At 35.0% G+C, this 9,433-nt stretch overlaps 1 protein-coding gene across 1 annotated transcript; it reads right to left on the minus strand.

Moving 5' to 3' along the window:
* Window positions 1-4,081: 4,081 nt before the first annotated feature.
* On the minus strand, window positions 4,082-9,156 carry LOC125817997 (sulfite reductase 1 [ferredoxin], chloroplastic). The gene is made up of 8 exons (XM_049497497.1): window positions 8,869-9,156; window positions 7,393-8,172; window positions 7,013-7,309; window positions 6,654-6,851; window positions 5,187-5,321; window positions 4,993-5,109; window positions 4,738-4,896; window positions 4,082-4,590 (listed from the first exon to the last, which is right to left on the minus strand). The coding sequence occupies exons 1-8, from the start codon at window positions 9,046-9,048 to the stop codon at window positions 4,381-4,383; spliced, it is 2,076 nt and encodes a 691-aa protein (XP_049353454.1). The 5' UTR covers window positions 9,049-9,156; the 3' UTR covers window positions 4,082-4,380.
* Between the last annotated feature and the right edge of the window lie 277 nt (window positions 9,157-9,433).

The raw sequence follows: 9,433 nt of genomic DNA on the forward strand, positions 1-9,433 counted from the left end.
AAAATTTTGAAAATTTAAATTCAAAGTTCAAACTTTAAAACTATAAAAAGTTTAAATTTCACACTTTAAAAGTTTGAAAATTTAAATTTAAATTTCAAACTTTAAAACTATAAAACTATAAAAGTTTAAATTTCACACTTTAAATTTTAAAAGTTTGAAAATTTAAATTCAAACTTTAAAACTATAAAAGTTTAAATTTCACACTTTAAATTTTAAAAGTTTGAAAATTTAAATTCAAACTTTAAAACTATAAAAGTTTAAATTTCACACTTTAAAAGTTTGAAAATTTAAAACTTTAAAACTATAAAAGTTTAAATTTCACACTTTAAAAGTTAAATTTGAACTTTTGAAGACAATAAAAAAAAAAATTAAGGCGAATAGCCTATACTTTTATTAATACTAATTAAATAGTACAAGTTGAGTTACAAAATATTAGTAGAGTATTAAAAAATTTAATCTACACAACCACCTTCTAGGAAGGGTTCTGTTTGAATTAGACCTCGAATTATTATATTTATACTAATAGACATTTAAATTTAATAGTTCATGCTACCAAGGAAATCTTTTTTTAAATCATTTAACATTTCTCTAGTAACATGCTCTGGAATTGGTTGATTAGTTAGTTCTTCCATTGCATCAATGTCGTCATCACTAAAATCTTGCATTATTTCATCAACGTCATTTTCAAATTTGGTCGGTAAAGGTGGACGACCATAACTCCTTCTCTCGCCATTAATCCAATCTCTAAATAATACGGATATCTCCAAGCTATCTGCTGCTAATGAATATCTATGCTCTCCAATTTGAAATCTTGTTGCACTAAAAGCGCCTTCCGAAGCTACTGAAGATGCTTGAATAGCTAACATATCTCGAGCAACCGGTTGAAGTTTTGGAAATCCTTGGCCGCGATTTCTCCACCATTCTAGAAGATCAATAGTAGTAGGTGCTGTATTTTGATTAATATATGCATCAAAATCATTTCTATCATTATGAGAAAGTTCAATAATACAATCTATCATATCATCAATATCATCTTCATTATTATATCTACTCCTAGAACTTTGAGGCTCTTCGTTATGTACTACATTCCTTCTATTAGAATTATACAAGTCGTACAATTTTCTAGCTTCAATTTTTATACTATCTTTAACATCTTGACAACTAGGTGTTTCATCATCTTCACTATCAATACCCAAATTAAAATATATTTTATCAACTATTCGTGATGCACCTTCATCTTTGTAATGTGGGTTTAACAAACAAGCAGTTACATAAATTTGAGGAATAGGAATAAAATATTTTTTAAATTTTTCAATCATTTTCTTAACTGATTCTTCAAATCTTGGTTAATTTTTGAATTTATAAAATTTACTAGAAATAACACAAATATTAGGTAAAACAGAGCAAATAGTTGTATAATAAAGTGCAGATATTTTTTTTGTAGTTAAATAAAAAACTTTTAAGAATTCTATAAGTTCTTTTATGTCATTCCAATCATTATCATCAAGTCTATATGTCATATTTGAATTATGAGCATTCCAAACCATTTGTAAAGGTTTCATATATTCATAAGCAACTTCAAGCATTTCAAATAAAGAATTTCATCTAGTACACACTGATTTTGGAATTTTTCTAGGTGGAAGATTAAATTCACGACAACGATTTTCAAAATCTCTACGTCTAGACTTAACTTGACATTTAAAAATAAAATGGCATGCAGTTTCAACTTTTGTGCAACCATCATCATACATTGTTATATCATCTCTAACAATCAAATTATATAAGTGTGCAGCACACCTAATATGAAAACCATCAATATAAATAGGGCAAAGAGACGATTTTAGTATTTCAACAGCAGTTCTATTATTAGAAGCATTATCTAATGTGACACTACTTATTTTATCACAAAATTCCATAGTTTTGCAAAATATCTATAATTGTTTGAGCTATATAACTACCGGTTTTATGCATTTCACAACATTTATAACCTAAAATTATTTTTTGCAAAGTCCAATTTTCATCAATCCAATGCGCAGTAATAGTGAAATAATCATTACCATTTACACTACGGCCCATATCAGAAGTAATAGCTATTTTACAATGGTTATAATAAAATAAACAACGAAGATATTGAAAATGTTGAGCTTGATAATCAAAGATAGCCTTTTTAATTGTATTTCTAGTAAAACCTTTAAAATGTGGATTATACACAATTTGAATATAATGAATAAAATCGAGATTTTCAGTAAAACTAAATGGCAAACTCATAACAACAATCATTTTAGCTAATTCTTCAAGATCTTTTTCTCTACTATATGACCGTTGTATACTAGAACCAGAAACATTAGAAGGATTTAATTGTGTTTGGACCATATTAGAGCCCTCTACTCCTACATTTTCAGAAAGGGTGGTACCATTTTTTTAGCTTCGGCTACAGCTTTAGCATGCAAAAATTCATTTTTACAACATGACATTAAATGATTACTCAAATGTCCCGTCCCACCCTGTTTTCCTATAGTTTTATGATTCATTCTATGTTTACATTTATTACAAATAGCTTGTGTTTTATCTTCATTCTGAGTCATAAATTGCCACACAACTGATTTTTTAGCGCGTTCTACCTTAGTCTTAGGATGCACGGGGGGAAGGGGAGCAGGACAACGAAAGGGAGTGGGAGCCGGGGAAGAGGGATTGGGAGTGGGACTAGTAGCCGACGGTGGCTCAGTTTCATCATCATCATATTCATCAACATTATTATCAAAACTATCAACATCATCATGTTCATCATCTTCAGGTAATTCCTCTTCAAAATTACCAAATCTTCTTTGTAAATGTTCATGATAAGGATCTAATCCACTATTACTATCAATATTAAAAACAATTTCATCAACATGCGTATAATCATCCGTATTTATTCTTAATTGAGAAGTTTTTTTAGTTTTAGATTGAGAAGTACTACCGATTTTTTTATTTTTCTTGGATTTTGAGGTAGATAAATTAGTGAATGAATTAACTATGGTTGTTTTACCCTTTTCAATAATGTTTTTTTCCGAAATCCATATTCAAATATAAAAAGTGAGTAAATTATATATAATACGAAAATGATTAGCAAAGTTTTAAACAAATAAATAACTAAATAAGTAGAGACTAGAGATTAATTACTCACAAAATAAATAATTAAATGCAAACAAATAAATAACTAAATGAAAAGTGAGTTGGAACGAATGTACCAAACGTCTACTTAAAAAAGTAGACGTGTATGACCGGAAGCCGAAAATTGAAAGTTGAATTTTGAAGCTCCAATTTCCAAAGACCAAATTCGTAATTTTAACGAGAATAAGAGAATTTAGAGAGTAGAGAGTAGAGAGATTAGAAGATATTTTTGTGAGTGAAAAGAATGAAAGATTAGGGGTATTTATAGTTTTAAAAAAAGGATGAAAATGTAGTTTTAAGAAGGTTGGGGTATTAAAAAAAGTTTGGGGGGTAGGGAGGTGTAAAGGGGAGTTATGGGGGTGAAAGAGCCGTTGGTGGGGCCCAAAACCCGTTGCCCAACGGCTCTCAACGGCTATAATTTGAAATTTCAGATTAAAAAAAAAAAAAAAAAAAAACTGAACGAACCGGACCGAAACTAGAACGGAACCGGGACTAACCGAACCAGGACGGACCGGTAAATCCCGATTTCCGTCCCGTTACCCCTCCTGGACTGGCACAATACCGGATCGAACCGGTACTATCCGGAACCGAGACGGAACCGGTACCGGTACCTCCCAGTTCCGTTGCCAGCCTTACCCCACATTGCTGATGTAAATTGATCATAGTAGAAAATTTGGTGGAAGCATATACCATTTGGAAATTGATTAGTCCAGACAGATTTCCAGTCTTGACAAAGCAAAGTACAACCATCAAGGCATTTGGTACGATAACTATGACATACTGCTCTGTTGAGATTATTGCTCCGGCAACATCACCTCACCACAACATGTGGAGAGATTCTTTAATCCACACACCAGGGCCGGGAAAAAGTAACAGCTCCAACACAAATAAAGAAAAACGTCGTAATGTAAAAACGAACTGGGACATGTACTATAAAAAGGCACCCTTTCAAAAATTAATTTGAAAGAAAATAAGATACAGGCCATTATCAGATTTTGTTTACTCATGAAAAGAAACTGGAAAATGAACAACGAAAAATAGAAAGGAAAGAAAATGCAGTGTACTCAGTACTGTCAGGTCTACAAGTGAAGTACTACAAAAGCTTGCAGAACATTATATCAAAATTCTCCACTTGTTTCAGCCAAGCAACAACAAGATCAAGACGTAGTCACCAGTTAAATCTCCTTGCATTATCTTTGCTATTTTGCAAAACAAAAGATGACTTGGTCAGTCCATGCTTTTCCCATTTTGTTGGGAAGCAACATAATTGCGAATTACATCAATCGCCAATTGATGGGCATTCTTATTTTGTATTCTTGCAAGTGCATCCATGGCTTGATACGTCTCTTTATCAGCAAATAGCTTTAAGTTATAACGAGATGATGACTCAGGGATGCCATCCCATTTCTCAACCAAGTCCCCTAGTTTCTCAAATCCCTATATGAAAATTACAAAAGAAATCTTATATGATTCAGGTTCCTCATTCGCAGAATTCCAGAATGAAACAGAAATGGTGTTGTCAGTTTCAATCTGATTTGCTTTTGACAAATATAATGTTTAACTACCAGAAGAACTGTTCCTTACCAAGCGGTTTGAGAACTCCCCAAATGATTCTTTTGAGTGTCGCTTTCTTTTCCAATAGAAAAATAAAGGCTCCAGAACTTTTTCAAGATCTTGAACCTTAACCTTATCCATGAAAGTTCTTGCCAATACAGTTTGATTGGGAGTTCCACCGAGCCAGATCTAAGAAAAACAACACAATTAGTTTCACTAGATCCCACATTATATAAATATGGAACACTACAGAAACAAGTCAATAGACCTCCAAAATTCAACTACCTGATAGCTGTTTGGACCATCTCCAACCAATCCAAGTTCAGCCATGTATGGTCGAGCACATCCATTGGGACAACCTGTTACCCTTATGACAACAGATTCATAGAACCTCAGACCAACCTGGAACCACGAAGGTCAATTCATTCAATGTGCACCACAAACCGACAGTACAACAGAAAATTTTAAATACTTCATACCTTATCAAACATAGCTCTAACGCGCTTGAGGATGTCAGGTATTCCACGCTCAGCTTCAGTTATTGCTAGAGGACAAAGTGGAAAAGCTGGGCACGCCATTGCTGTTAGATTGAGAGGATCCACAAACCTAGGTTGCTTTTCAATGAAAAATGACCATGATTACCAAAGTGGAATACCATAATGAAATGCTAAACACAAACTATAGGACAGATTATATCGGACAATCAGGAGAAGTTAGCAACTTCCTATTCTCTACATTTTACGCAAGGACTATCAAGAAAACTAAAGGAAATTCACATCAGCTTCATGGTTCACCTAGGCCACCCTATAAAACATAAATACCACTTCATTCACGTTAAGAAACAAGCAGCCCAAATTTTCGAAACTCGCAAATATATATATAAAGAAGTGACAAACCTGCAAGTACAAAGTTGGCAAATTTTCTGCAGGATGTGTACCTCAAAAAAGTTATCAGTCTACCGTCAAGGTTATAACGTTCAATTGACCGTCATCCTCCAGACCGACCATGTTTTTGGAGACGGAGGGAGCAGTAAAAAGTAAAATAAACCAAATGGGGGAGGAACTATCAAACAACTCAGACGATTTTTAGGAACACCATATACATTAAGCAGTGGCGGAGGCAGAAATTTTATTAAGGGTGTCCAAGAATAATGGTGTCTAGCTATCAAAATAAAACAAAAAAAGGCCGAGGCAGAAATTTTATTAAGGGTGTCCAAGAATAATGGTGTCTGGCTATCAAAATAAAACAAAAAAAATAATGTGCTATCAGAGGTTCGAACCCAGAACTCCTTCATTCAAATGGACACCCATTACCACTACCTAAAGGCATAGTTTTTGTCGAAGGTGCACAACTTAAAATATATATCCTTTAAATGTAGAATTTGACATATATACAACGTAATTTTTCGACGAAGGGTGTTTAGTTGGACACCCTTGGGTGGCTATAGCTACGCCACTACGTTAACATGTGTTGTGAAGTGTGTGACCATCATTTAAAAGCTCAAGTTGTTAGATAGAGGCACACTTCTAAGTTAATTATGTCTTCAACACGCTCCCTCGTGTGTGGCTTGATTCTTATTAATGAGCCAAGCACATGGAAAAAAAAAATGATGATGGGTGGCAGTGAGACTCAAAGCAGGACGCCAGGACCTGCACCTGCACCAGCTTTGATACCATGTTGAAGTGTGTAACGATTTCATCTTAAGTTGTTAGAGAGCACATTTTTAGTTACATAATTATGTCAACAACATGTTTATACTTTTTCAGACTGATTACATTCCAAAAGCATTTCTTTAGTTAAATGTACATTTTTTGTGTATTATGGCATTCCATATTCATGAACAGCTCCAAAGACACTGCTCTGCATAACCTTTTTCTACTTATTGAGAAAGCTCAATCACTTATTCATGGAAAGCATATAAGGATCAATTGAATACTTAGCCTTACCAGCAAACCACCCTGTGCAAGGACTGTGGTGATGGAGCGCTTCCAAGATTGCCGAATATTGCTCAAGATAATATTTTGGTTGGGTGTGAGACGCACATTCAGATTATACTTCTCAATAACTTCCCTGAGTGCCTTCTTCATCTCTCCTTTTACACGACCATTGTCAACATGTAGACCACAAAATAAACTACCGTCTCCCTGACAAAATTATTTGAAGACATGGAAAAATCTGAGAAAGTTAGTTTAATGGGAATGAAAAGATTAATAAAGCATATCACTGTTAAGAATCACAATTGGCGCTACAACAGAACTCATTGTCAGAGATGAACATTTGATGAATTCCTTCAACAGACACTAACCTGTTCATGCCATCCCAAGTAACTTTTAAATTCCCATTGAGGCAATTCACGGCAGGGTTCAAACTTCTTTCCGTAATACTGTTCAGTGACAGATCGGAACTTCTCAATCCCCCATGAACTGAGTAAATATTTCAATCTGCTATACCTGCGATCATCTCTTCTCCCATTCTCTCTCTGAGTAACAACAATAGCTTTAACTGCATAAAGTATATCCGCTTTAGGAACATAACCTAATGGCTCAGCCAGACGAGGAAAAGTGGTTTCCATCCTATGAGTTCGTCCCATACCACCACCTACCTGCAAATGAAGTCGAGGATTATACTAGTCCTTATAGAAAGCAAAAGAAGTAAGAGACGAGAATCTATATATTTCCTTCTTACATATATATTGAATCCTTGAGGCTCTCCATCCTCATCAGATACAACAACAACACCTATGTCATTCGTGAAAATGTCCACTGAGTTATCACTTGGCACAGTAACTGCAATTTTGAACTTTCTTGGCAAGAACTGAGTTCCATAAATGGGTTCAGGTGAGTCAGGGAAGTTCGTTCCATGGGAGTTATCATTTCGAGCTTTCACAACTTCAGGAGGTTCTACTGTCATAAATTTCTCCCCATCCACCCAAACGTCATAGTAAAATCCAGACTGAGGAGTTAAAAGTGCTGCAATGTTATCAGCGGTTTGTTTAGCAAACACATAATCTTTTTTTGCAAACGGGGCAGCTGGAGCAAGAACGTTCCTATTGAGGTCACCACATGCACCAAGAGTTGAACCCATGTTGTGGATGATTGTACTCATTACTGTCTTTAGGTCTTTTTTCAAGACCCCATGCAGCTGAAAGGTCTGTCTTGTTGTCAAACGGAGTGTCCCAATCCCAAATTGGTCAGCAAGATCATCCATGACTAAGTAAAGTTTGTTTGGTACTTCACCACCAGGGTTCTTTGTCCTAAGCATAAATGAGTATGATCTTGATCCACGCTCGTCTCTGTTGTATTGCATATAGCTTCCATGGAACTTGATCAATTGTGTTGCAGCCTCATTGATGTTTGGGGCATCATTAAGAATCTCCTCATTTAGAGGATATCTTATGAAGTTACTCTGTTCTTTGAAGATTTCAACCTTACTACGCTTGGGCTCCACCGCAGCTGGCTTCGCTGGCTGCAAAAGATCAACAGATACATCACACTTAACAAAGCTCTATCACCCACACAGTATAATGGAAAATGACAGAATTCCTCCTAACTGAGGCCTAACAGAAACATAAATCGCAGTAGTAACACATCTCAAAATGACTACCAAGCATCACTTGAAACAACACAAAGCATAGAACCCATACAGAAAATTCAATACTTTCACCAGCCATAAGAAGAATCATTCTAGACTCGGGGAATTTCATCCCTTACATCATAAAAGCTCCCAATTCTACTATGGCAACCCTACCCCCTACCCCCAAGAAAAATGAATAACGCATTCAGGAAAAAAAAATCAAATAAATCCATGCAGAACAAAAAGTTAGCAAAAGGCGGCTAATTGACAGGGACAAAAGGCAAATTTACATTGGATAAGCAAAACAAAGGAAACAATTTTTAAAAAATGAATTGTATACACATAAGATAATTGAAATAAAATCACCAAAAGAAAAACCCACATCTGCAGTTCAATCAATGCTCAATCGAGCCACAACAACAACAACAAAAATGCATTTCTATAAAAAAAATTAAACAAAGAGAATGGAAAAGGCGGCGGAGACTAAGAAAAACATTTTTCATATCAAATCGGAGGAATTAAACAATGCGCAATATCGAGCCGGAACAGAAAGATTTCAAAAAAAAAAAAAAGTTGTATCATTTATACCGTAGATACAGCACGGACAATAGAAGTAGAATTGGAATGAGAAAATGAGCGATGGATACGTCTGCTAAGCAAAATCGAATTAGAGGTGCTTTTCAATCCATTGAACCTCTGAATTTGTAGCTTCGGGTTGGGGTCATCGACGGCGGCGATATTGATCGCTGCTCCAAACGACGTCGTCATCCGTAGCCAAAATGGGATAAAGAAAGGTAAGCTAGGGTTTTTAAGAAATGAAGAATTTTGTGAAAATGGCGGAGTGAGTACACAGATACTTGAGCAAAAATATTTGGGTGGTGAAGATGAAAGCCAAAGGATTGATGGCCCTTTTTTAGTGCTGAGTCACGTGCTTGGCACGGGGCAGTATCTTTAGTTTCTTCACGCGCCCTTATTTGGATCTGTTTCTACACGAGCTAAAAGAGTTTCCTTTAGAAAGCCTCTAAAAGCCACTACCTAATAATAAAATTTAAAGTTAATATTGGACAAATAATATATTTGTTAAATAGGGATGAATGTGAAATGATATCTTGTTGTCAATCTCATGTAATGAACTTGTTTTAACTGTTTGGGG

The sequence above is a fragment of the Solanum verrucosum genome, unplaced genomic scaffold (genome assembly GCF_900185275.1).
Source record: "Solanum verrucosum unplaced genomic scaffold, falcon-dt-bn FXZP01000253.1, whole genome shotgun sequence".
Taxonomy (NCBI): domain Eukaryota; kingdom Viridiplantae; phylum Streptophyta; class Magnoliopsida; order Solanales; family Solanaceae; genus Solanum; species Solanum verrucosum.

Bases quoted from the DNA above. Each gene is read 5' to 3' on its own strand.
- LOC125817997 (XM_049497497.1), bottom strand. From the start codon at position 9,048: ATGACGACGTCGTTTGGAGCAGCGATCAATATCGCCGCCGTCGATGAC. The intron at 6,852-7,012 runs GTTAGTGTCTGT...TAATTTTGTCAG, and splicing joins ACTTGGGATGGCATGAACAG to GGAGACGGTAGTTTATTTTG. The intron at 5,322-6,653 runs GTAAGGCTAAGT...TTCATTGAAAAG, and splicing joins TTGCACAGGGTGGTTTGCTG to CAACCTAGGTTTGTGGATCC.